The sequence below is a fragment of the Abramis brama genome (assembly GCF_963993115.1).
Source record: "Abramis brama genome assembly, chromosome: 25".
Taxonomy (NCBI): domain Eukaryota; kingdom Metazoa; phylum Chordata; class Actinopteri; order Cypriniformes; family Leuciscidae; genus Abramis; species Abramis brama.
Window position 1 is genome coordinate 26,603,469 of NC_139987.1, and position 23,853 is coordinate 26,627,321.

Below are 23,853 nucleotides of genomic sequence, written 5' to 3' on the forward strand. Positions count from 1 at the left end.
GGAAACTCAGAGACACACAATCATTTCTCCTGCCACCTCTCATTTAGCCCAGGCTTTACACAGATCCACTCCTCCACCTGTGTCTTCCACATCTGAGATGACTGGAGCTTAGAAAATATAAACATGGGAACAATATGAAATGAAAACAAGCATGGATTACATTTTAGGCTGTTGTTTCCACCTGGTCTTTAGGTTTGTGATGGACATTTTGGATGAAAGATGGATTTTTTTCTGAATTTTACACTCGTTTTTCATGAATTCGAACTGAGGCAACAAACAGGATGTAGAATTGCAATTTGCATTTCAAAATAAGGAAGTAGAATTCAAATAAACTGATGTTCAAAGTAATTCATATGATAGATGTTAGAAAAAATTACAATTTGTCAAGACAAACTTTAGATGTTTGCTGACATGGGCATTGAAAGTTTTGAAAAAAGGTTAAAAAACAATAGAATGACAGACAGATGGATGGATAAACTAAAAATATAAGTTTTTCTAATATTTTATAATGGGGGGGGGGGGGGGGGGGATATTAGCGCCTTTATGTATCGTTCATCCAAAGCATCACTGAAATATTTAAATGTTTTTGTTTATTTAAATTAAAAGTTAAGTTCTGTATTATTATTCTCTCTTACTGTTATATGAAATAATGACATTACAGAGTGAAACTATTGCAGGTGTTTTTCATTACGGCAGATTTTTTTTAGGGTTTAAACTGGGGGCGCGACGAAAAAAGTTTGAGAACCACTGCTATAGATAGATAGATAGATAGATAGATAGATGATAGATAGATGATAGATAGATAGACAGATGATAGATAGATGATAGATAGATAGATGATAGATAGATAGATAGATATAGATAGACAGATGATAGATAGATAGATGATAGATAGACGACAGATAGATGATAGATAGATAGACGACAGATAGATAGATAGATAGATAGATAGATAGATAGATAGATAGATGATAGATTGATAGACGACAGATAGATGATAGATAGATAGATAGATAGATAGACAGATGATAGATAGATAGACGACAGATAGATGATAGATAGATAGATAGATAGATAGATGATAGATTGATAGACGACAGATAGATGATAGATAGATAGATAGATAGATAGATAGATGATAGATTGATAGACGACAGATAGATGATAGATAGATAGATAGATGATATATAGATAGACGACAGATAGATAGATAGATAATATAGATAGATAGATAGATAGATAGACGACAGATAGATAGATAGATAGATAGATAGATAGATAGATAATATATAGATAGACGACAGATAGATAGATAGATAGATAGATGATAGATAGATAGATAATATAGATAGATAGATAGATAGACGACAGATAGATAGATAGATAGATAGATGATAGATAGATAGATAGATAATATAGATATATAGATAGACGATAGATAGATAGATAGATAGATAGATAGATAGATAGATAGATGATATATAGATAGACGACAGATAGATAGATAGATAATATAGATAGATAGATAGATAGATAGATAGACTGAGGAGTGTCGTCTGCTAACCCGAGCCGATGAACAACGGCTCACTTAAACGTGTTTGTCCGGTTGATGGTGAAACCGTGATTTACGAGCGGCTGACACTGCAGAACAACACACACACAGGTTGACTGATGACTGTCGTGTTGTTCTGCACTACACACACAGGCTGGTGTGTTATGAAACCCTGCTGATGCTCAAGCCTCAGGCTCTGATGAGAACAGAAGACACGAAACTAAAGTAAATCCAGATGTATCAACAGAAGCAAAGTCTTTGGGAATTGGACATATTGAAAGATCAGCGTGTCCTGTGGAAGCAGCGAAAGCCTCGGGACTGTTGACCCGGGAGTGTTTGGGAAGCACTGTTGGAATGTTTTGCTTAGATCAAGTTAACTAGCCTGTGTTTCAGCTCAATCCCATCTAACCCTTACAGACCCAACCGCCTAATGAGAATAGATAGCGTCTTCATTTACAAGTGTACGGAGGCCAAACGGTGGTTTGGTCAAACAGGTACAGTTACGGCCACCAGCAGATACTGTAACACAAGACAACGATCACAAGTTACATGATACATGCTTTCAACTTAATAAACGAGTCAGCCTTTCATTTTCCTCAGCCATCATGATATTTTCTTGGCTGTCTTGTTTTGTTGGAGGCAGAAGCTCAAAACTGTTTTAAAATGATAGATAGTATAAACTAGGCAAAAGCAAGTGCTACTGTATATACAGTAGTCTAATAAAATAAATACCTTTAGGGCCCTATTTTAACGATCAAGTTCACTTAGGGCGTGTCCGAATCCACTTTTGCTAGTTTAACAACGGGAAAAATGGTCGGCGCTCCCGGCGCATGGTCTAAAAGGGTTGTCCCTATTCTCTTCATGAGTAATGGGTGTGTTTTGGGATTTACGTGCGTTAAACCAATCAGAGTCTCATCTCCCATTCCCTTTAAATGCCAGTCGCGCTCACACCATGGCGGATTCACTATTTACATGCCGGGATTTGATCTGAACGCGTCTCCAGAGCGCAAACGGATCTGCTCGTGCGCGAGGTAAAAGTGCGCAAGCAGAACATCTACGGGATAAGCCGGATTCACCATATCTTTATGTACACAATAATAATCTTTTACATTGTAATCCTTTTATTTTAAATATTTGGCATGTTTGTGTGCTGCTGTACGTGCGTCCCAGTGCATTGTGGACCCGCCTATAGGTGTACATTACTAACACACTCATTAAATAACAAAAAACAATATATTGTGCCATTGACTTTAGAGCAGGTTTCAGTTGGTCAATGGCTCAGTCTATTTCTGTTCCTCAAAATAGCAACACGCCAACAATGCGCCTGAACACACCTCGTTCTCAGACCAGCAGAAATGGGCACAAATGCATTTGCTATTTAAACAACGTGGCGCAGGACGTGAAAATGAAAACTGCGTCGGGCTGAAACTAGCAAAACACACTTGCATCGTGCCGGGTGCAAGATAGGGCCTTAAAGTTTAATGCACAAGCGTCTGCCAAACAAGCGTAAACGCGAAACGCCGATCCCTGCAGTACACGTGGTGTCACGTGTTTAGGATAGGGGTGTAAAACTATCGCAATACAAAAATGCAACAATATGTTTCGTGGAGAGTGACTATATGTATTATGTATAATTCACCGGGAAAAACAATGTCTGTGTGAGGAAAAAATTAAAATTTTCAGTTCATATTTTGATAACCTTTTAGCATATATCTTAGAGTATCACAATAATATGGTATCGTGAGTTCAGTATCGTGATGTTTCGAATCGTGACACCCCTAGTTTAGAGTCTTTGCTTTATCAGATTCTCAGTCGAGGCAGGATCAGCTTGACGAATGTGTCTATGAATGCTGAAAAACCAGATTGAATATCAGAGCTATAATTAACAACAGAGTTCTGACATCACATCTGAAGAGTTTTAACCTTGTAAAGCCTGACGTATGAAATCTTTTTTAAATGGAAAATTTTATTAAACCTTTAGGCGACATTTTTTATTTATTTTTTATCTAAAGAACAAAGTGCACACTGTTTGGTTGAGTACTGTATTTGATACATCAGGACATTAATGAGCTCATATTCGAGGAGGAAAAAACAGCTCAATTTTATTCATAGGCCCAAACTGAGCAAAAATATGATATTTATATGGCCCAAAACTAAGATGAAGTAATGATAGCTTGCAATGTGAATCAATATAATGCCTGTATGACGTCACTCTATATCTGCTAATAATGTCTTAGTAAGATGATTTTTAAATTGTAGACTGTAGTTTTAAAACATATTATGCAATGCAATACAAAATGATGATTGAGAGATATTAAATATGATATAATACATATTTGAGACTCACATTTGAATGATTTTTCTCTATAATGATGTCTGCATAATCAAGTTGTTTCAGTCCAGTAAGTGTTCATCTGGAAATATGAGTAATATTAGTATTAGTAATAAAGTTATTCTTATGTTTACTTGATAAAAATCAGTGCAGATTTCACAGCAAAAAGACGTGAAGTACAAGCTGACAGTGAACGTCTGTACAATTATACTAAAAGGTTTTTTACTTGATAATAAAAAAAGTCTAAACTATTAATCAGACGACAGAAGGCATGAAGTAGATTGAGTGCAGCAGGTTTTTCAGCAAAGTTTTGATCATGTTGATAATTTAAAAGCTGTATGAAATATGATACAGCAGGCTTTATTTCACTCCTTCATTTTCTGATGTCTGCTAAGCCTTATTTGCCATCAAAGGCTGTCGTTTTGTCTTTCCATTTACCCAAGATGCTCTGCGGTGAAGACAGACGCCACTCGTCTGGGAAGCGTCCTGTAATAAGAGGCAGGTTTAATTGGTGAGTGCCATGTGTCCGATCACCTGTGATGAGAGAGATCTGCCAGCTTCAGTCTCCTCGTCTCTCTGCTTTAATGATCCTCTCCACAGGAGACCGAGCTTCGGCTCCCGGTGTGCCGGCGAATCTCTCAGAGCCGTTTGGCACAGCTCAGATCTGCTCACTGAAGGTCCCATGCGGCACATTTCTGTCAGGTACAATTTAGCGTCACGGGCCTTTTTCGACAGCGATCTGAGCGGGTTATTAATAACCCTGTTTCGTTTTAAGAGGACCTATATGCTCTTGATTTTTTGTTTTATGGGGGGGTTGGGGGGTCTACTAGAATAGGTTTATTATTTTACACATTATTTTCCTCATATTCTCCATTGTTGCAGCTCCTCTCTTCCCAGTCTGTCAGTAACGCTCTGTTTAGTTCCTGTCTCTATTAAGCCCCTCCTTCTGAAAAGCACACTGTGCTCTGATTGGTCGGCTGGAGCAGTGTGTTGTGATTAGTCGAGCGCTTCGAGTGTGTTTGGGAAATGTCCCGCCCCTTACCATAACCGCCAGTTTAACACACTACTAACTAACTCAACCAGGCCCCGCCCCTTTATTCTGCGCATTAATTATTTAAATGAGGAATATTGTGACGTGTTTGTTCCCGGAAGAAACTCAAGACTACAATGGAGGCGTTTCAGGACGTTCAGAAACACTGACTATTATATAGAGAATAACTTTGCAGATATTATCATGCTCAAACAGCAACATTACACACTAAAGAGAGATGAAAAAGCAGAATAGGTCTCCTTTATAAACTTTTGCTGGTTGGCATTACCATTAGCTGAAAGCATTTCCATACACAGACAATGAGAAACTGAGCTTAACGTCAGGCACCAGCTATTTCGGGGACAAAATAAATAATGTGAAACTTGAAACAAAGACAGACGGAGGGTATTTAAAAGAAAAACATTCTTTGAAGTCCAAATGAGAGGACATGTTCTGGAGAGAAGAACGCCTGTGCCTGGATGGAGGACTAAACGAGAACAAAAGAAGGTTAATCCACCTCATCCCCTTAAATACCCTCCACTGCGTCACACATAACAGTGCAGTAAACACGTTTCTAACACACGCAGTCATGCGCAAAACACCTGCTGATCGCATTTACATAAATGCATATGCCGCTCATTCACGGTATGCATATCAATTCATGCATGCGTTATTGGTGCTGTAAGCAAAATCCATTACAAATTACACCTCCACGAGACTCCCCTTCTACCACCGACATTTCCTGTGATTTGTTTACATCTGGAAACATGTTTCTTAAAACAACATTCCCAGCTGGAAACTATCGCAAAGTTCCCCGAGGGCCTGAAAGCTTGTGCATGTCCGTCCTCTACAGCAATCAAGAAACAAGATCCTCAAATCTCAAGGGAATTATGAGCAATTACGGGCCAAAAAAAGCCTCAGTGAGAATGTGAAGAGACGCAGGGTTTAATCAAGAGAATAGAGTCGCTGTAAAGCTACAGGTGATCAAGCACCCTGTATGTGCCCTTCGAACATCAAACAGTTGTTCATTAGAAAAAGTTAATCACCTCGTTACTCATGAAGGTGTAAACTCATTTTCTTTCTTTTTTTACAGCTTACGTTACTCAACTATTCCGCAAGTGCCCTGAACCACAAGTATAAACTATTCACCCATACTGCACCGCTGGTCCTTTAGTTTACCGCTTTATTTCACAGTTGACGCACTGCTTCAGATTTAGTCATGAACCACAAGTATAAACAGAGTTGACGTCATTTCCTTCACACAGAACAGAATCTTTTGCACAGCTCTTCAGTGAAATCCCAGTCAAATCATATTTTACCCAAGCTGAATTTGATGAGATACAAAATTAAGAAAAATCTAAAAAGTAGTGCAACACCATGCAATGCAAACATGTCTTTCTATCGTGTCACAAAAAGAAAATATACAGCATGTTCAATGTGATCATGAGCAAATGACTCTTATGATCCTTTAATGAATTCTTCAAAAAGGAGATCAGTCCATATATATGTATATATATATTTAGAGTTCAGATGCAAAAGCCTCTAAGTGCCATCTGAAATTTTCTTCTAGAATGATCATTTTTATGAAGCTCGTATATTTAAGTTCAGTAATTTCACTTAAATGGCAATGAAAATTACCTATTAATTGCCATTTAAGTGAAATTACTGAACCGAGCTTGATAAAAATGATCATTCTAGAAGAAAATTTCAGATGGCACTTAGAGACTTTTGCATCTGAACTCTTCATATATATATATATATATATATATATATATATATATATATATATATATATATATGCAATATGTTTCATACATAAATAAACTACAAAGATGGATGGGAACAGAATTCTAGGAATAAATGCAATGACTTCAAAAAGGAAATCAGTCTGAAGGTTTTGTGCATTTGATTGAGAAAATTAAATCTTAAATGTATATAGGCAATATGTTTCATATATAAATAAACTAAAAAGATGGATGGGAACAGAATTCTAGGAATAAATGCAATGACTTTTACAGATAATGTCTTTTAAAGCTCTAAACTAATGTTTCATTGTTAAAATGAAATCAGATGACTTGGATGAATACAAGCAAGGGAACCATTCTTTAACAGGACTTTTCAACAAATCATCCATAAAGATGGAGCCGTGGATGCGTAGATGCATCTGACCTGTGCAGAGCTCCTGCTAATCTCTCCAGAGGACTCCTCCAGCCTCCGGTCACCTTCATTTGCATCGCCAAACTCAAAACAGCTCTGGCCGGAAATCTTCGGAAGGGTCTTTCCTTCTAATCCGTGCATTATTCACAGCGCAGTGGACATGAAGAGCGGCTAGCGTTCATGTCTGCAGTATTAGCACTGGCTGAGGTAATGGGTTTAGTCATTTTGCTGTTGGAAGTGCATAACACTAATGCTAATCCCATCAAACCGTACCTTTGTGATGTCACTGAGCCGTGGGTGTGCGTATATACGGGACGTCCCAGGGATGCCCCGTCTCAGGCGTAAGACTGGGAAGATCTCCAGACGTCACAAGCAACACTCGTGTCTTTTTATAGCACAGAAGAGTGCATTGTGTCCGCCGTACGATCACTACGTCTTATCCTCGACTAACACCTGAAAAACGTCACTTGAGAAGTGCATTATGTAATAGGGAAATCTTTTGGAAACATTCATAGATATCCCATATGTTATCTGCTTTAAAAAGACATTAAAGTCCTCAAAGCCATGCTAATATTTGACCCTGGACCACAAAACCAGTCTCGAGTCGCACGGGTATATCTGTGGCAATAGCCAACAATACATTGTACGGGTCAAAATTATCCATTTTTCTTTTATGCCGAAAATCATTAGGATATTAAGTAAAGATCATGTTCCATGAAGATATTTAGTAAATTTCCTACCGTAAATATATAAAACATTTATTTTTGTGATTGAATGCTGCACAATCGCCAACATAAATGAACAACTTTAAAGGAGATTTTCTCAATGTTTTGATTTTTTTTGCATCCTCAGATTCCAGATCTTCAATAGTTGTATCTCAACCAAATATTGTCCTATCCTAACACACCATACATCAATGGAAAGCTTATTTATTCAGCTTTCATGTGATGTATACATCTCAATTAAAATTGTGCCGATGTGACTGGTTTTGTGGTCTAGGGTCACATATAAGCAGTTTGATGCTGTCCACAGTAATGCACTGAAATCCATTCGCGCCGTCTATACGCTGATTCATCGTCTGTCCTTTAAGAAATATTAAATAACTATGAGGAACACACTTCTAGACAAAATAACCTTGAGTTTGGTTACATGTCGTTTTTGCCAAAATAACTTGCGAGATGTTTGATATTCCATCATGTAAGCAAAGTATCAGTGATTACAAGTTCACAAGTGATTACATGTTCGGTTTCATTTCTTCACTCATTTCATTTCTTCATCTAATTGATGACTAGTCTATTCTTGACCGATGGTTTAGACGTCTATTAAATTTTCACTGACAGCCCAAATTTTGCCTTGTTTTAGCCTAGACGTCTGGACCGTGTTTGGACGCTATTAGACGTCTTTTAAACGACGCTCTGCCTCTTTAATCTGAGCCCAGGATGATGCTGCAGTTTGGCTGTGGGTTGCTGGGAAAGAGGAGGCCATGCAGTGATGTGCCATTGCGCTTAAATTCCCAGTTAACCTACAATGATGCAACATTCCTCGTGAACATAATGTTCTTGGATAGAAGGCCTAGAGTCATTCTGGCTCTTTATAAGTGGTGTGAATTAATTTCCAGCATCCAAACCATTGAAGTAGCGACTTTTATCTCATAAGGTTCCCTGTTTTTTGCATGCAACGACGTTTAAAGCCACAAAGAGACACAGAGAGTGTGTGTAAAGCAGTCTCTGGTGTGTGTGTTTGGTGTTATTTGTTATCTAGTGTGGCACACACTCCAGGGACGATGCTCAGGGAGCTTTGGCAGACAGCATGCAGTAAATATCGCAATGTGAAACGAACCATTATAAAGCTACAACAATAGTGCAGATGCAGCTAATGGGTGGCATGTCGCTCTATGAGTGATTCCTAAACAGATGAACAGAGGAATTTTACAGTTACGCAGGCTTGATCACTATGTACAGAATAAGTCACGCAAGGCATTACATATTAATAAAGTCTGTCACAATTTGAACACAGAAGAATCGCTGCAACAGTAACAGAAGAACGCAAGCTAAGCAAGTGGACAATTTCAATGCCCTGGCCAAGCATTCGCATATGCATTGCATAATATTTCTAGACTTAAATTACAGCTTAGGTGTCATAAACTGTAAGTCCTTTACCGAGCGTCTCTCAAACACACTCTGAGCTCAGTGCTGGTTAATCCTTCCTTCATTATTTTGCTGCGTTGCTTTTTTGCAGTAATTGATTTTCCCAATTAGTGACGGCACAAAAGCGTATGCAAAGGTCATTCAAACGAGCTTACGCGGCACACGGACGAGCACAATCATGTGAAACCAAACGGGATAAGGTGAAGCACGCTGACAAGCCCTGTCCTTTCTAAACTGTTCACAGCTCAACTGAGTAGATCAATTCAACGTCTTCACAACGTAACACCCACAATTCAATCTGATGGCATATAACTGCCTCAATATTTCCTGAAAAGGACTCGGGAGAAAAAAAAAAAAACTGGCTTTTCATCGTCCACGAAATCACTCCACAGAGAAACAGGGGACCAGTTGAATAAGAGTTAAACACAAACATGGAATGTGTGTATTTGGCTGTGTGCGTGTTTCCAAAAGAAATAATGGGATTATGTGATTTTGGGGCTTATCACACAGCAGTGATAACATGTTTAAAATTCTTTCATTGTCCGCAGACATTCAGTCTGCTCTCCATTATTCAGCCATAGAATTCCATTAAAATTCCTCCCTCTACAAAACACTAAACCAAATTCAGTTCAGGCACTTGCTGCATATGAAATTTCATATTATTAGGATATTGTGGAGTCTAGCGTCTTAGTAATCACTGTAACACTTTAGTTTAGGGTCCATATTACTAGGATATTGGCTGTTTATTAGTACTTATGAAGTAAAGCCTTATTCTGCATGACCATATTCTACATCCCTTAATACCTAAACCTAACATCTACCTTATTAACTATTAATAAGCAGTAATTAGGAGTTTACTGAGGGGAAAGTCATAGTTAATAGTGAGAATTGGACCCTAAAGTAAAGTGTGACCAAAATAACCTAACATCTAACAATGCATGGCATAAAATAAAATAGAATTATAAAATAATTACATGATTAATTGTGTGATCGTGCTTTTATGTAACAGTTATATATTATAAATAATATTGTTAATATTGAGTAACTTAGAAACAATATTTCCAGTTGCTTGCATATTTCTGCTCCGCCAGCAAAAGAAGTTTCAAACAAAACCACAGCAAAATGAACTGTTACGCATCTCTAAACAACACGGTAACGTGTTTCGTTACTGAATGAATCAGTGTTTTAAAGTGAATCAGTTGAATGAATGATTAAAATGCTCACTCAAAGACTGATTTGTTTTCTGCCTGAGCGAATCAGTGTTTTTGAACAAATCGCTAAATAATGATTCAACGACTCACTTAAAAAGTCTCACAACTTGACAGCATTATGATGTAACCTGCAATATACTATACTGTAATATAATATAATATAATATAATATAATCAGGGTTCCCACAACATGGTTAACTTCAAATTCAAGGACTTTCCAGGTCCAAAACCCTCAAACTCAAGGACTTAATGTGGGCGGACACACTTCAAGTGAGAGTAAGGTTACATTGTGTTACCTTGTAAGATACATTGTTACAGTTTTGCGTGCGTGAACGTCATGACAACGTACAACACAAAGTACCTCACGCGGGAAACACTTAACACGTAATTGTGCGTAACTAACGATAATCAAGCAAGCTAGTGCGCATAGGCCACAAAGTGTTGGCAAAATAACACATTAGCGGACCAGAGGGAATAATATGGAATTTTTTTCCAGAAAACTTCTTGCACAAAATAAATTCAAGCACTTTCAAGGATCTGTATCGATGTTTTTAATTTCAAAAACTTTCCAGGGCCTTGACATTTTTTTTTTTTTCAGATTCATAAACTTCCAAGGATTTCCAGGACCCGTGGGAGCCCTGATAATATAATATAATATAATATAATATAATATAATATAATATAATATAATATAATATAATATAATATAATATAATATAATGATTGGGAAGACACTCACTATTGACTTTCTTACTTTGAACTCACAACTTCCGCTTCTGTTAGTGATTCAAGGAAAACTTGTTCAAACTGACTTGTCTGTTTTGCAAACAGAAGCAAATGAAGCTTGTCATTGTTCAGTGTCTGTAATTGGGATGTATGTTTGCATTATCTTGGCGTGTTCTGCTTGTGACGTACGTTAATGTTTGCTTCTCATGGCTTAAAACAACATTATAAGTCCATTTCAATCATATAAAATTCAGATGAAGCAGTGCATGTAAAGAGTTTAAGTTAGTTCAAATAAGGAAGACTGTGTTGTTCTCACCATCAGGGAGCTTTGGGATGTCTTGACCTGACAAACGCATGAACTGCAAACTGATGTATTACTAATCTGAAAATGTTTGGTTTTCACATGGAAATTCAATGGAAATAGACAGTGAAGTGTTCTGCGCTGCCTTAGGGAAGACGACTGAGATGAGAGATCTGTCTTAAGGCTATAAAACACAATCTTAAAGACAGCAGGTTCCTGATCTGAACTCAACCCTGTGGTTTCTGAATGCAGAAACAGCAGCTGAACAGCATATGGCAGATCACTGGACCATTGATCTCTTCTGAAATAACACCTGCCATGTAGGTGGAAGTGAAAAACTAGGTAAAAGTTTGACGGTTTGAAGCAGCAAACGTACACACACACACACACCCACCCACACACATCCACAAAGCAGAGGTTGAATGCTTTCAGTTCTCACAGAACAATACTGTCTAGCTTTAGGGTGGGATAGAAATCATACGGTGCTTTCGCAACTTACGTAATTTGATCATTGCAGAGAAAAATGCAAATGACATGTCTGTTTTCCTTCCAAATATTTAGGACGCATTGTTGGTACATGAACTAAACCAACGTTGAAGGTCTGTTTAATGTCATTTGTCATGTGCTAGTGCTGCTTTTACGACGCCTCTGTTTAAGTTGTGACTTAAGGAAGCTTACGTGTGACACTCCTACATGAAACTAGACACACGGACCTCCGTTGGACTGAATCCCTGTTGATGTGCCACACTAATGCTCCTGTTACCTCATTTATCACCATCGTAAAGCAGCACGTCAAGAGCGATGCCATTATAGAGCCCTAGAGAGACGCAAGACATTATCCCCAAAGTGCCACTGTTTTGTTTTTCGGGTTTTCCACATCAGGCCGACGACACCAGACCCTGCTGTTCATAATCGGGTGTTGACGGGCTGGTGAACCCATGAGGCCTGCGCTCACTAAAAAAAAAAAAAAACTGTGGTTGCACACATATCGTGGGAAAAAAAACAATCGTGGAGAGCAAAAATAAACAGTCACATGACGTTTTTGTAGCAAAGGCCTAATTTCCTGAGCGCCAAAAGCTAATATACACTCACAGTGAGCTGTAACGCAACCAAAAAATAACCTTTATCTCTATACCGAATCTCAGATGGAGATTCATCTTCTATGAATCCTTAAAATACTGGCGTCCGGGAAACTGTAGTGCACACTGCGACATTTTTAAATGCTTGTGATATGAATAAACAGTGCTCATAAACGGCTGTTTAGATGCTATTCTCAATGGAAATGAGTAGAGGTTTGGCATTCCTTGCGTCACGACTTAACAAGCGGATAATGACCTTTATGGAGACTCTAACAGGCAAGAATGGACATCATCATATTTGGGTAAACTTCTATAGAGGTGAACAGAAACTACAACAATATTCTCATTTGCCCCCAATAGCAAATGGGCATTTCTATCACTTTACAAAAGAGGGAAAATAAAATATTGAGAGACTTTGCTGTCTCTCCTTCCGCTATTGCACACGGCAGCATTAACTAGTTTTCTGGCATTTAAAATTAAGGCAAGAAAACGCCCAGTTTAATCTTATAAATGTACATTATTTTTTTGAACAAAACCACATGGCTTACCATCAGCACCTTTGCTCTTACTACACTGACACGCAGTGATATTTAGTTAAAGATTAAGACAAATCTACAGGCAAATACTGTGTGTGGAACCTCAATGTTTTGGTGTGTAAAACAGACTTGACCTACCAACTACTTTTAGTGTCATGAAACACAAATAAACATACAGAAGTGGCCAAAAGTGATGTTCAGAGGGGATATCTGTGTTTAATGACCCTATACAAGTTCGATTAAACCATCAAAATATGAGGAGAATTTTCTAGATTTTTTTTAAATATGATGTAAGAACATAACTAAACTATTAAGGTTAAGGTATTTATCTGACAAAAATTATTTGTCAAAAAAAGGCAAACTAGAGGCTACAGGCTTTATTTTACTATGCAAAAAAAAAAAAAAAAAAAGCTCACATTGACATCAACATAATAAGTTATTAATATTTAGTTGGCTCTCTCTTGTTTTTGCATGTGTTCATAATTTATTTGTATGTCATGTTTCATTGCGTTATAATCACAAATAAAACAATTGACTCCAAGCACAACTATGCAATTACAAAATCTTTAACTATTTTGAATAATATTTGAATGTCAGTTTTCCTAGGCCGGACATCACCGTTGACCACTAACTGCTCAGTTTCCTTCTGCAAACCATTTTTCCCCCGACTCACCATATCCAGGAATGCCTTCGGAACGGGAAATTGTTGACGTGCATCATTTTTTTCTCCCTTCCTGTGTTACTGCGGCCAGTCTTCATTTACGCGAAGGTGTGGTTCGGGTTGGCTCCTCTCGCTCTCAGAAATAAATAACTCTTATGCCGGCCTTGGGATAGCCATTATACACCCTGCTTACATGTCTCCACTGAAACGTGCTCCAAGCAACTCAAAGACAAGAAGAAATCCACCTGGAGCAACGGAGATTACATCTTCTTACTGTGTGCTATTCCATAGAAGAGTCCTGAGAAGACACTCCATCCATTTAAAAAACGTCGACAAGTGTGCGTAAATCAAATTTTAAGGCAACAAAACGGCAAGCATATTACACAGAAACACAGTCTGGATGGTTAAGTGGTTGTTCCATAGTAGTAGAGCAAAAATAACAAACAAAGAGCAGAACGAGGGTCTTTCCGCTGCCGTTTGTGTGGGATTTGAAACTCACTGTGGTACATCCTCATCGTGAATTCTCCACATTAATAACTGTGTGAGGAAAATGCTTCATTTGGCCATCGGAGATGCTTCCCCATTGAAACCCGGAGATGCATGCCGTCCCTTCTCCGAGATATTCCTGGTGCAAACAGCCCAGATGCCATGGAGAGACGGATGACGGGTCCGATTTGTTCCGATTGGGCTTTGTTGTCCTCAGTAAGCCCTGGAAATGTTGGTTCGCCCCCCCAAAAAAAACGAGTAAGCGCTCCGCTCCTGTCAAACACCTCTATTGATCCTCTTAGCTGTGATTAATTCAGTGGTGTTTGCTGAAGGAATGGGTGGAGTAGCCGTGGAGGATGAGATGGAGAGGAGAAAACACACCGAGTGTCACCTCAGGGTTGTCTGCATTCCTGTGTGTTCCTGTGTGTTCTCGTCTCAGCCGTCTGATCCCGACTCTCTCATCAGATTTGGCAGGCGTTGACAAGGTGCCGGAAGAAGCAAATTAAAACAGTGAAAGCAGAACGTGTGCTACACCTCTCGACAATCACTCTAGCTTTACTCTTCTCTTTCTCTCTCCGTCTCACTCACTCAGTTTCCCGGTTCTTCTCGCTCTCTGTCGCTCTGCTGCAGCGCCGGCTCTGGGCTGTACAGGGTGTGTGTGTGTGTGTGTTTGGGGAAAGACTGTGACTCGCTGTCTGTGTGTGAGCGTCAAGGGGCCCTACGAGGGAAACTCTGACCGGCCGACGACGCACAGCGCTAAATAAAGCACACGCCTGACAGCTGGAAGAGCCTGTTTCTGCAGCACGGAATTAAAGCGGATGATAATATCTCAAAGGTCAGGAGCAATGACAATGATAATGACTGAGAGACAATATAGTCCTACAAAACTCACTGCTTAGGCTATAAGGTACGAGAACAAAACACCATGTTTGAATTAGAAATGCCTCATGGGAAAGAAAAATCATCTCTTTGAGTTTCTCCTCGATGGAATTGATCCTGCAAATCCTGAGGAAAAGGATCTCTTCTTTCTCCTATAAAGAGATCTTGATAATCATGTCAGGTTCAGACCTCAAATATTTCTTATCAATTTTAGCCAAGATCAAATTATATGAGCTGCTATAAACATTTTCATTCAACCTCTAAAGTACTCTTTCTGTATGTCAACAGCTGATTCATTTAAGTCTGTTTTAGGAGAAACACTGAGCACAAACTGTGTCGTCGCTCGTGACCCTCAGGGTTCCCCAAGCGTTTCTGGCTGATGCCATTTTAGGACAAAGAGAAAATTGCGAACAGACAACTTTGCAGTGATGCCTGTCTTAAAGAATTACGCATCTTGTCCGACTACATACCTTCAATTTTGCTTCTCGTTCAATTTTCCCCTTTGCATAACCAGAGGAAAAAAAAAATCCAGACAGATCATTCCCTGTGACATAATTCAATTTCACCTCTAAATCTGACTGATGTTTTTATGCAGGTCCTAACACAGCGTAATACCCGCACATAAATCAAAAATATCATTCAGGATCGAGATGTCATTACAAAATAGTTAATGAGAGAGTGTTTTAAATGCGTCTAACGTGATTTATGTCTTGGTTTGTTCATGTGTGTTCATCTGAATCGACACTATCAGGTGCAAAAAAACTGAGTTAGAGTTAATAAACAGACTTTGACGTTGGAGCTGCATGATTCTTCATAAATTGAGAATCATGATTTTTCTCAAACAAATATTACGATTAAAAATTTGAATGAGTGAATGATTCAGTGACTCATTCATAAACACTTCACTTGTTTCATGACTGGATGAATCAGCATTTTCGAGTGAATCTCTTGAATGAATGATTCAGTGACAAATACATTTTTAACAGTCACTTGTCGCCACCTACTGGTGTAACGAAGAAATTGATAAAATCATTATTTGAAGCACCAAGTTACTTTCAAAAGATGATTTGCTCTATTATGATCGCTAAAGACATCAGTGTTTATAAGAACTATAAACTTGTATGCCAGTACTTCTGTGATAATCTGAATATTTGTAACAGAAATAATGATACTGTGTGATTGAAAAGACTGTTTGTGAAGCTGTTTCATACCTTTACATGATAACGGCTCCGCAAACACTGATCTGAATGTTCTGGTATGATTTTGTTTTAATAGAGGCGAATCGTTGTCATTTAGGAATAAGATCGCTTGGGTGTTTAAATAAAGATTGCGATCTTTTAACGATTAATCGTGCATCTCTAAGTTCAACAGAAAACACATCCAGAACCATGGCCTCTTCATACTGTACCTATCAATAAAAGATGCAGAAAAAAGTGAAACCTCAATAAAAAATAATAATGAAGAAACCACATTTTCAGCACAGCAAATGGATGGATGGATGGATGGATGGATACAACATGACAGTTTTCTTTGAGCACCAATTCAGTCATCAACATCTCTCTTCACGAATATTCACTTGAGCTGAGATTTTGTTACATAAGCTGTGTTCACTTCAGCATGGCCTTATATTACACACAGCAGAGGCTCAGTATTTACTTATTAAAACCTCTGTGTAGCTCAGCGCTGGGCATAAATGTCACTTTGTGTTTTGTGCAGTCAAGCGAGAGCCTGATGCCCACAGTCACTTCAGATCAATGTGAACATGCAAACGGCACAGAGGCACCCGGAGAGCCGCAGTGACCCGTCTTACCAACACACAGAGAAGCTTTCCTTCATCTCTCATGCTAACCCGTCTCCAGGAACAGAGCCACAGGCTAATACCTGCTTATGCTAAGAAACTTATCTTGTACTGTACTTAACTGTAGCTTGAAGTCATTAAGCTACAGTCAAGCTAGCTAAGAGAAAAAGTGGTTAGCTCCACTACAACTTACAAAAATCATCTTTCTTAGTGTGTAATGTTGCTGTTTGAGACTGAAAAAGCTCTGCAAAGTTTCAAAGTTCTTCTCTATATCAGTGTTTCTGAACTCCTGAAACGCCTCCATTGTAGTTTTGAGTTTCTTACGGGAACGAACACGTCTCAATATTCCTCATTTGAATAATTAATACGCAGAATAAAGGGGCGGGGCCTGGTTGAGTTAGTTAGTAGTGTGTTAAACTGGCGGTTATGGGAAGGGGCGGAACATTTCCCAAACACACTCGAAGCGCTCGACCAATCACAACACACTGATCCAGCCGACCAATCAGAGCACCAGGGCTCGAGACTAATGGCGTCCTATCGTCCTGGGGACGATAGAAAATGTGTTTAGGACGAACAGAAATATTCTCCAGGACGCCTACAGGACGAAAGACATTTTTGTATGCGTGTTCATTTATTACTAGCCTATTATGGTAACTTACTTAGAAAATGCCAAAATTAACCGACCAAGCGCTGACTGCAACGGAGCGCGTCTTCTCATGCTGTTACTATAGTTACTATCACTGGCCGGCTACTCACCCGGAGACTTGTTTCGCGGTACATCTATCACATGGCTTAATGACATCGCAAATATGTTGCGCTGGTTAAACAACGGTGAGGACGAGGTCAAACAGATTGAGCGCCAAGACGGCCCTGCATCTCCTCCATCGAACCCGAGTAGGCCTACAATCCCCGAGTTTGATATGAGTACAATTTAAATTTATTATTTTATTCTTATTAGTCATTGGATTGAAACAGTCTGCACTTAGCTAACAGGCGCTACCCCGGCTATGTGTGTGTATATTAGCTAAAGTCAAGTCAAGTCAAGTATATTTGTATAGCGCTTTTCACAATACATATTGTATCAAAGCAGCTTCACAGTATTAAATTAAAATAATACAACAAGGTTTGTTTCTAGTGGAATTTATTCCACTAAAGCATTTAGATTTCAATATATTTGTGGTCTTTTTTCTTAGTCAGTCTAATTTAGAGTGACCAGACTTTCACGTTTTCTGGGGACAGTCCCTGTTATTGGTGCAGTGTTAATTTTGTGTTGACAAATAATTTTCGTTATTATTTTCGTCAACAACATTTTTTCACAGACGAAAACGAGACGATAACTAAATAAAAACTAGTTTTGAATGACAAAAACTATGACGAAAATCTATTGACATTTTCGTCAACGAATAAAAACTAGACAAAAATCAAGCGTAGCGTTAGTTCTGGCAGGTCATGTTAGTCAAGCTCGCATCAGCTGACCCTCAGCTGATCCACATCTACCTATAGGAATACGACGCCTATCACCATATGGTGCGTTCAAGTCATCTCGTATAGATCGTATTTACGAGTTGAACGCACTTGAACGCCACCACAATGTCGTAAATACCAGTGGGGAGCTCGGGATTTTCTCTAAGCTCCGATCTTTACGAGTTGGGGGCGTGTCAGTGATTAACATGGCGGAATACACAATACGTAAAGGTATTTAGCTGTGATATTGTCAGGCTTTTCTATTTACAGCGCAGTTAGTTAATTGCCAACACAGAATATGATAGTATTATAATATAACAATGCAACATGTAACGATGAGTTGGCAGTGGCTTCATAAATTAATTAAAAACATAAAAATACAAAGTATACCCGATGCACATTTCTTTGTTCTTCATTTTCTAGAACAAGAGTTTAAGAACCTTATTGTATTTTTGTGTAATTAATTAAGAGAAAGTACTCCGCCATTTTGCTCCGACGAAAGTGACTTGAACGCACATGTCGTTATAAGCACGACTTCCCACCTCGTACGTACGAACTTCCCAGGAGGACTTGAACGCACCAATATATAAGCTCCTTCAGTATTATCAGCAGCTATCGCGTTTCTCAGGAGCTAATTACCCTCCTCCATCCCCACCCTCCTGACATTCTGATTCCCCTTGAATCAGAATAATTATCGAATAATGTTGTACTTTAAAATCTTGAATTAAATATATTTGCAAATTTTCATGTTGGTTCTGTTCTGTTTACCCCAAGGGGGGTTATCGCTGCGCTACTGCTCTTATCCATGCTAGGCTGCCAATCCGAACTGTATGCTAATTGTCAATCATATTTGACGGTAGTGGTCCTGACAGAAATGTTAGATAGTGACGATTTGGGAAGCGATCCAGTCAGAACTGATGTCCTGCGTTTGTGGTAGATGCGCACATTTGTACTGTAACGTGCTGATCTACCCAGCGCCACACGGTTTGGCATGCGCTGCATGTCTCATAAAACGTTAAAAAATGTAAATGTCTGGGAGAATGAGTAGAGCAGACATATAGATCTGAATAAGAGTGACGACCCAAAAAAAGAGCTCTATTCGGTACGGTTTTCTGTGCGCACACACCCGACCCGAAGCGTGCAGCCATGCACATAGACACCTATACAGCGCGCGAGTACTGAATTGAGCTCTCTTTCGTGTCTGAATGGACAAATACACACATTATGTCGAAATTTTATGTCGAAATTCGTTTTGGAGAGTATTCACGTAAACTATGTTGGTTATGTCTTAAACAGTTTTGACAGTTTTTTCACCTTTTTTTTATTATGTGACTAACAACTATAGATGATAATAACAAAGTACAGAAACAACTTGTTTATTTTGGGACGGTTGACATTCACTTTAGGACGGTTCAAATAGTTTTTCAGGACGGTGGTGAAAAAAGTTAGTCTGGAGCCCTGCAGAGCACAGTGTGCTTTTCAGAAGGAGGGGCTTCATAGAGACAGGAAGTGAACAGAGCGTTACTGACAGACTGGGAAGAGAGGAGCCGCAACAATGGAGAATATGAGGAAAATAGCAGGAAAACATTCAAGCAGGAAAACCTGTTCTAATAGAGCCTGAAAACAATGAGACTTTGTAAAAGGATATATAGGTCCTCTTTAAAACTATTTAAGGGAACTAATAATTTATATAAAAACAAAAAAAGAGGGTTTTAAAAGAATCGGTTCATAGAAGTGAGTTTTCTGAACAAACCAATCTGCTTAAATAAATCAAGACTTGTCCAATTTCTATTTCAGTGCATGCCTAATTTGGCTAAATATTTGTCTAAGTTCACAGGAAATACTTGATGAATTGCTAAAATGTGTGTTTTTAAGTTGAGGAACTGCATGTGTCCTCGGGTGAAACTTGTAATAGACATTATCCACCTCTCCTGTCCTTCCTCAGGGCCCTGAGAACAATCCCCCTGGGCTGAAGGACTGAAGATAAAGATGAACATATTTCCTCTCGAAGGCCCTCGTGGCTCTATCTCCTGCGGTAGTACGTCTACAATCTGCCGCCCTCAGTCGGGCCTCTGCCTGCAGGAACACGAGCTGATAACACAACCACACACAAGCACACACACACACACACACACCCATCAGCTAAACTACTCACATTTCCTCTCTGACTCTCTAAGGGAGCGACTTGCAGCTTTCATACAGTGTGGAATATACACTAGCCTTTAAAAGTTTGGGGTCGGTAGGATTTGTAAAAAAGTTTTGACTCGTATGCTCACCAAGGATGCATTTTATTCGATCAAAAATACAGTAAAAACAGAAATATTGTGAAATATTATTACAGTTTAATTGAACCGTTTTCTATGTGAATAGATGTTAAAATGTAATTTATTAATGTGATCAAAGCTGAATTTTCAGCATCATTACTCCAGTCTTCAGTGTCACATGATCCTTCAGAAATCATTCTAATATGATGATTTGATGCTCGAGAAACATTTATGATTATTATCAATGTTAAAAACAGTTGTGCTGCTTTATATTTTTCTTTTTCAGGATTCATTGATGGATAGAAAGCCTTTTTAATAACATCATAAAAGTCTTTACAGTCACTTGTGATCAATTTAATGTGTCCTTGCTGAAAAGTATTAATTTCGTTTTTTTTTTTTTTTAAACTTACTGACCCCAAACTTTTGAAAATTACGTACACATTGCAAAATCAAGACTGTAAATGAGAACAAACAGAGATGTAGTTTATCATCTCACACTTTTACACATTTCAACCCCCTTCTTTCTGAGCCAGTGTTTCCTGAATCTACTTCACCAGCAGAGCTAACGGCTAAATACATTATTTTATCTTATTTACATCTTATTTAGTTAACAACCTGAATACAAAATAACAAATACAAAAAAATAAAAATTGGCCATTTCTGACTGCACGCAAAGAAACAAACATACAATGCAACTGATGTTAGTTTGATTCACAAATGAATTACTCTTATGAGCCAAATCTTTTAATGATTCCGATTCAAATTGACTGAAGTTGATTCTTTTAATAAATCACATTCAAACACATTCAAAATTCATGTTATTTTTTAAGAAAAACAAATGACTCACTGAACACTTGCTGAAAACTCAATAAGCTTCTGATTTATTTACTAACTGAATGTTTATATGGCAAAGGGCCTTCATATGCTTAAACAGAATTTCAGAAGTTTGTCGCCTGCCGTGTTGCAAGAACAGAATTCTGTGAATGTTACGACTACATAAAGCTCATGCATATATTCACATCTTATCTCCCTGTTGCCAAAATATCAGATGCTTGATCTTGCATGTTAAAAATAGCAGTGGTCAGGAGTTATGTAAGCTAGACAGGCTGGAAAGGCCAATGAAGAGTGTGTGTGTGTTTGTTTGCGTGTGTGTTACTGCAGCGAGGGCTTGTCACTGGTTGTTCTGGGATGCCTGGCTGGCTAAAACGGGAAATGTCAAGCACAGCCAGGGCAGGTATAAGCTTCAGCGTTGTGCAAGGTCACATCCCGACCCCTGCTGAGCAAAGCCCACAGCGCTTCAATGCATCTGAATGCGATCCAGCAGGTACAGATGTGGATTACTTCACACTTTACTGTGTCTCTGCAGATGTAGCTGTTCGTTCAATGCAATGCGCTGACTGTGCAAGCGTGGGAGGCTCTTGGAAAAGCAGTCGGAAGGCTATACGTCTGCCATCGACTCCCCGCTGACATGCTTTCTGCAGCACTCGGTCTCATTCTCCTTGTTAACACATGTCAGACTGTATGACGTAATCCCAAAACCTCTGCAAACACAATACAAGAGCCTGTGTGACAGGAAGGGCTTCAATTCAATGTTTTTGAACATAGCACTGGTGCTACAGATGATGAAGGTTTTACAGCACAGGCCACACAATTATAGCATTTACAGCAGTTTGAAAGCAACCATAAACAGTGCAGTTCATCATGCATGGAAGCTAATTATGTTATAACATATGCCATTGTTTTTGAGTTTACGGACCAAAAGAACTTAATTAAATATAAATAGAAGTGTCATACAATTACTGTTAACAAAGAGCCCAATTTTCTTGTGCATATGGTATTTTCCCATGAAAATTATTAATTGCACTAAAATTTATATATTTTACATCCTCATCCTCAATATAAGTATCCACATCCTACCAAAACAATCTTTAAATCTTCCAGAATATGCAACTAGATTTAAATTTCGACTGTATGATCTGACATTGTTCCGCCAAACTACTTCTCACCACTACTTTCTCTTGGTTTAGAGAGTTTTTTCTCCAAACAACCCCCTATTGATTCAGAAAATAGCGAAGCATCGAGCATGTCAACTATAAACACATGACGTCAGCGTGCGGTCGCATATATGTCACACTGTACAGCATGTTATATATAGCAGGGTTTTTTTTGTCAGCCTCTTAGACGTGAAATAAACATCGATTTTAAGTTAATCTTTCAATAAATTAACGACACATTCGCATGTTCATGGTTCTCTGATATCGGTTAATAGTCACATGACATGCAAGTACACCGATAAAATATCCAGTCTTTAGTGTTTAGTTACTTTTAAGGGTGTTCACTCTTTATAAGAACCAACTAACCCTACAACTGACAATACAAATACAAATAACAGCTTGCACCAGCGCAAACCCTCTTTTGTTGTTAAAAACTAATGTCAGGACTTACTAAAGACACGCAAGTGAAAAATTAGCACTGAAAAGGTGTGGACATGGTTATTTTTTGCAGCTGACCGTATTGCACATGCATTTGTAGAAGTTTCCTTTTCAAAAGCAAAATTTTAAAAACCTGATTTACTAAGGTTTGCGCAAGTCAACTTACTGGTATTCGCTGTATTATTTAACGCCCCAAAAAAGGATGTCTTAACCTATTTTGCGATTGCCATTCTGTGATAGCTGCTGTAGGAGGAGAAACCCTCAATTAAAACTTAGAAATCTCTCAATTCATCTTTATTTATTGCCAGAGGAAGACATTATCCGAACATACAAGGAACGTTATTTTCAATTTGCACCGCTTTTGATAGATTCCGTTGGTCATTATGCAAATTAGCAGAACTTTCCACTCTCACCGATGCTTTAATGCTATTGCGTTCTCACATTAAATTGCCCTGTTTAGTAAATCTGGCCCTTAGTGTCTTAAAATCTTCACTTTCAAACGTTAAAAAAAAAGAAAAAAAAAAGCTTTTATTTTGGTAGAATATTGGTAAAATGCTGTAAACTTCAGTCCACAAAAATGTTGGCAATTATGCAAATGTAAATGAACATAGTTCACAATGGGTTTGCAAATGCATGTTAAACTCCAAACTTGTGAGCAGAAAATGCGATATTACAAGCTACACAAGTGGCCACACACACACAAGTGTGTAAATGAACACAGTGGCCAAAAACCTGGTGACAATTTTTCACTCCTTTAAAAAATTTGGGGAAAAATAGCTTTTTCACAAATAAAGACAG

The 23,853-nt window shown here is 38.5% G+C and overlaps 1 protein-coding gene across 4 annotated transcripts in view; it reads right to left on the reverse strand.

The window, feature by feature from the left end:
* Positions 1-23,853, reverse strand: part of LOC311076057 (3',5'-cyclic-AMP phosphodiesterase 4D-like) — a 212,204-nt gene that overhangs the window by 66,353 nt on the left and 121,998 nt on the right. For 2 of the 4 annotated variants that reach the window (XM_084103914.1, XM_084103911.1), the window contains exon 1: positions 13,745-14,878. The exons of the other annotated variants lie outside the window; for them this stretch is intronic. In XM_084103914.1, the coding sequence (XP_083960040.1) occupies positions 13,745-13,830 (86 nt within the window). In that variant the 5' untranslated portion in view covers positions 13,831-14,878. Of the gene's footprint in view, positions 1-13,744; positions 14,879-23,853 lie in introns of those variants that run through there. 4 annotated transcript variants of the gene reach the window in all.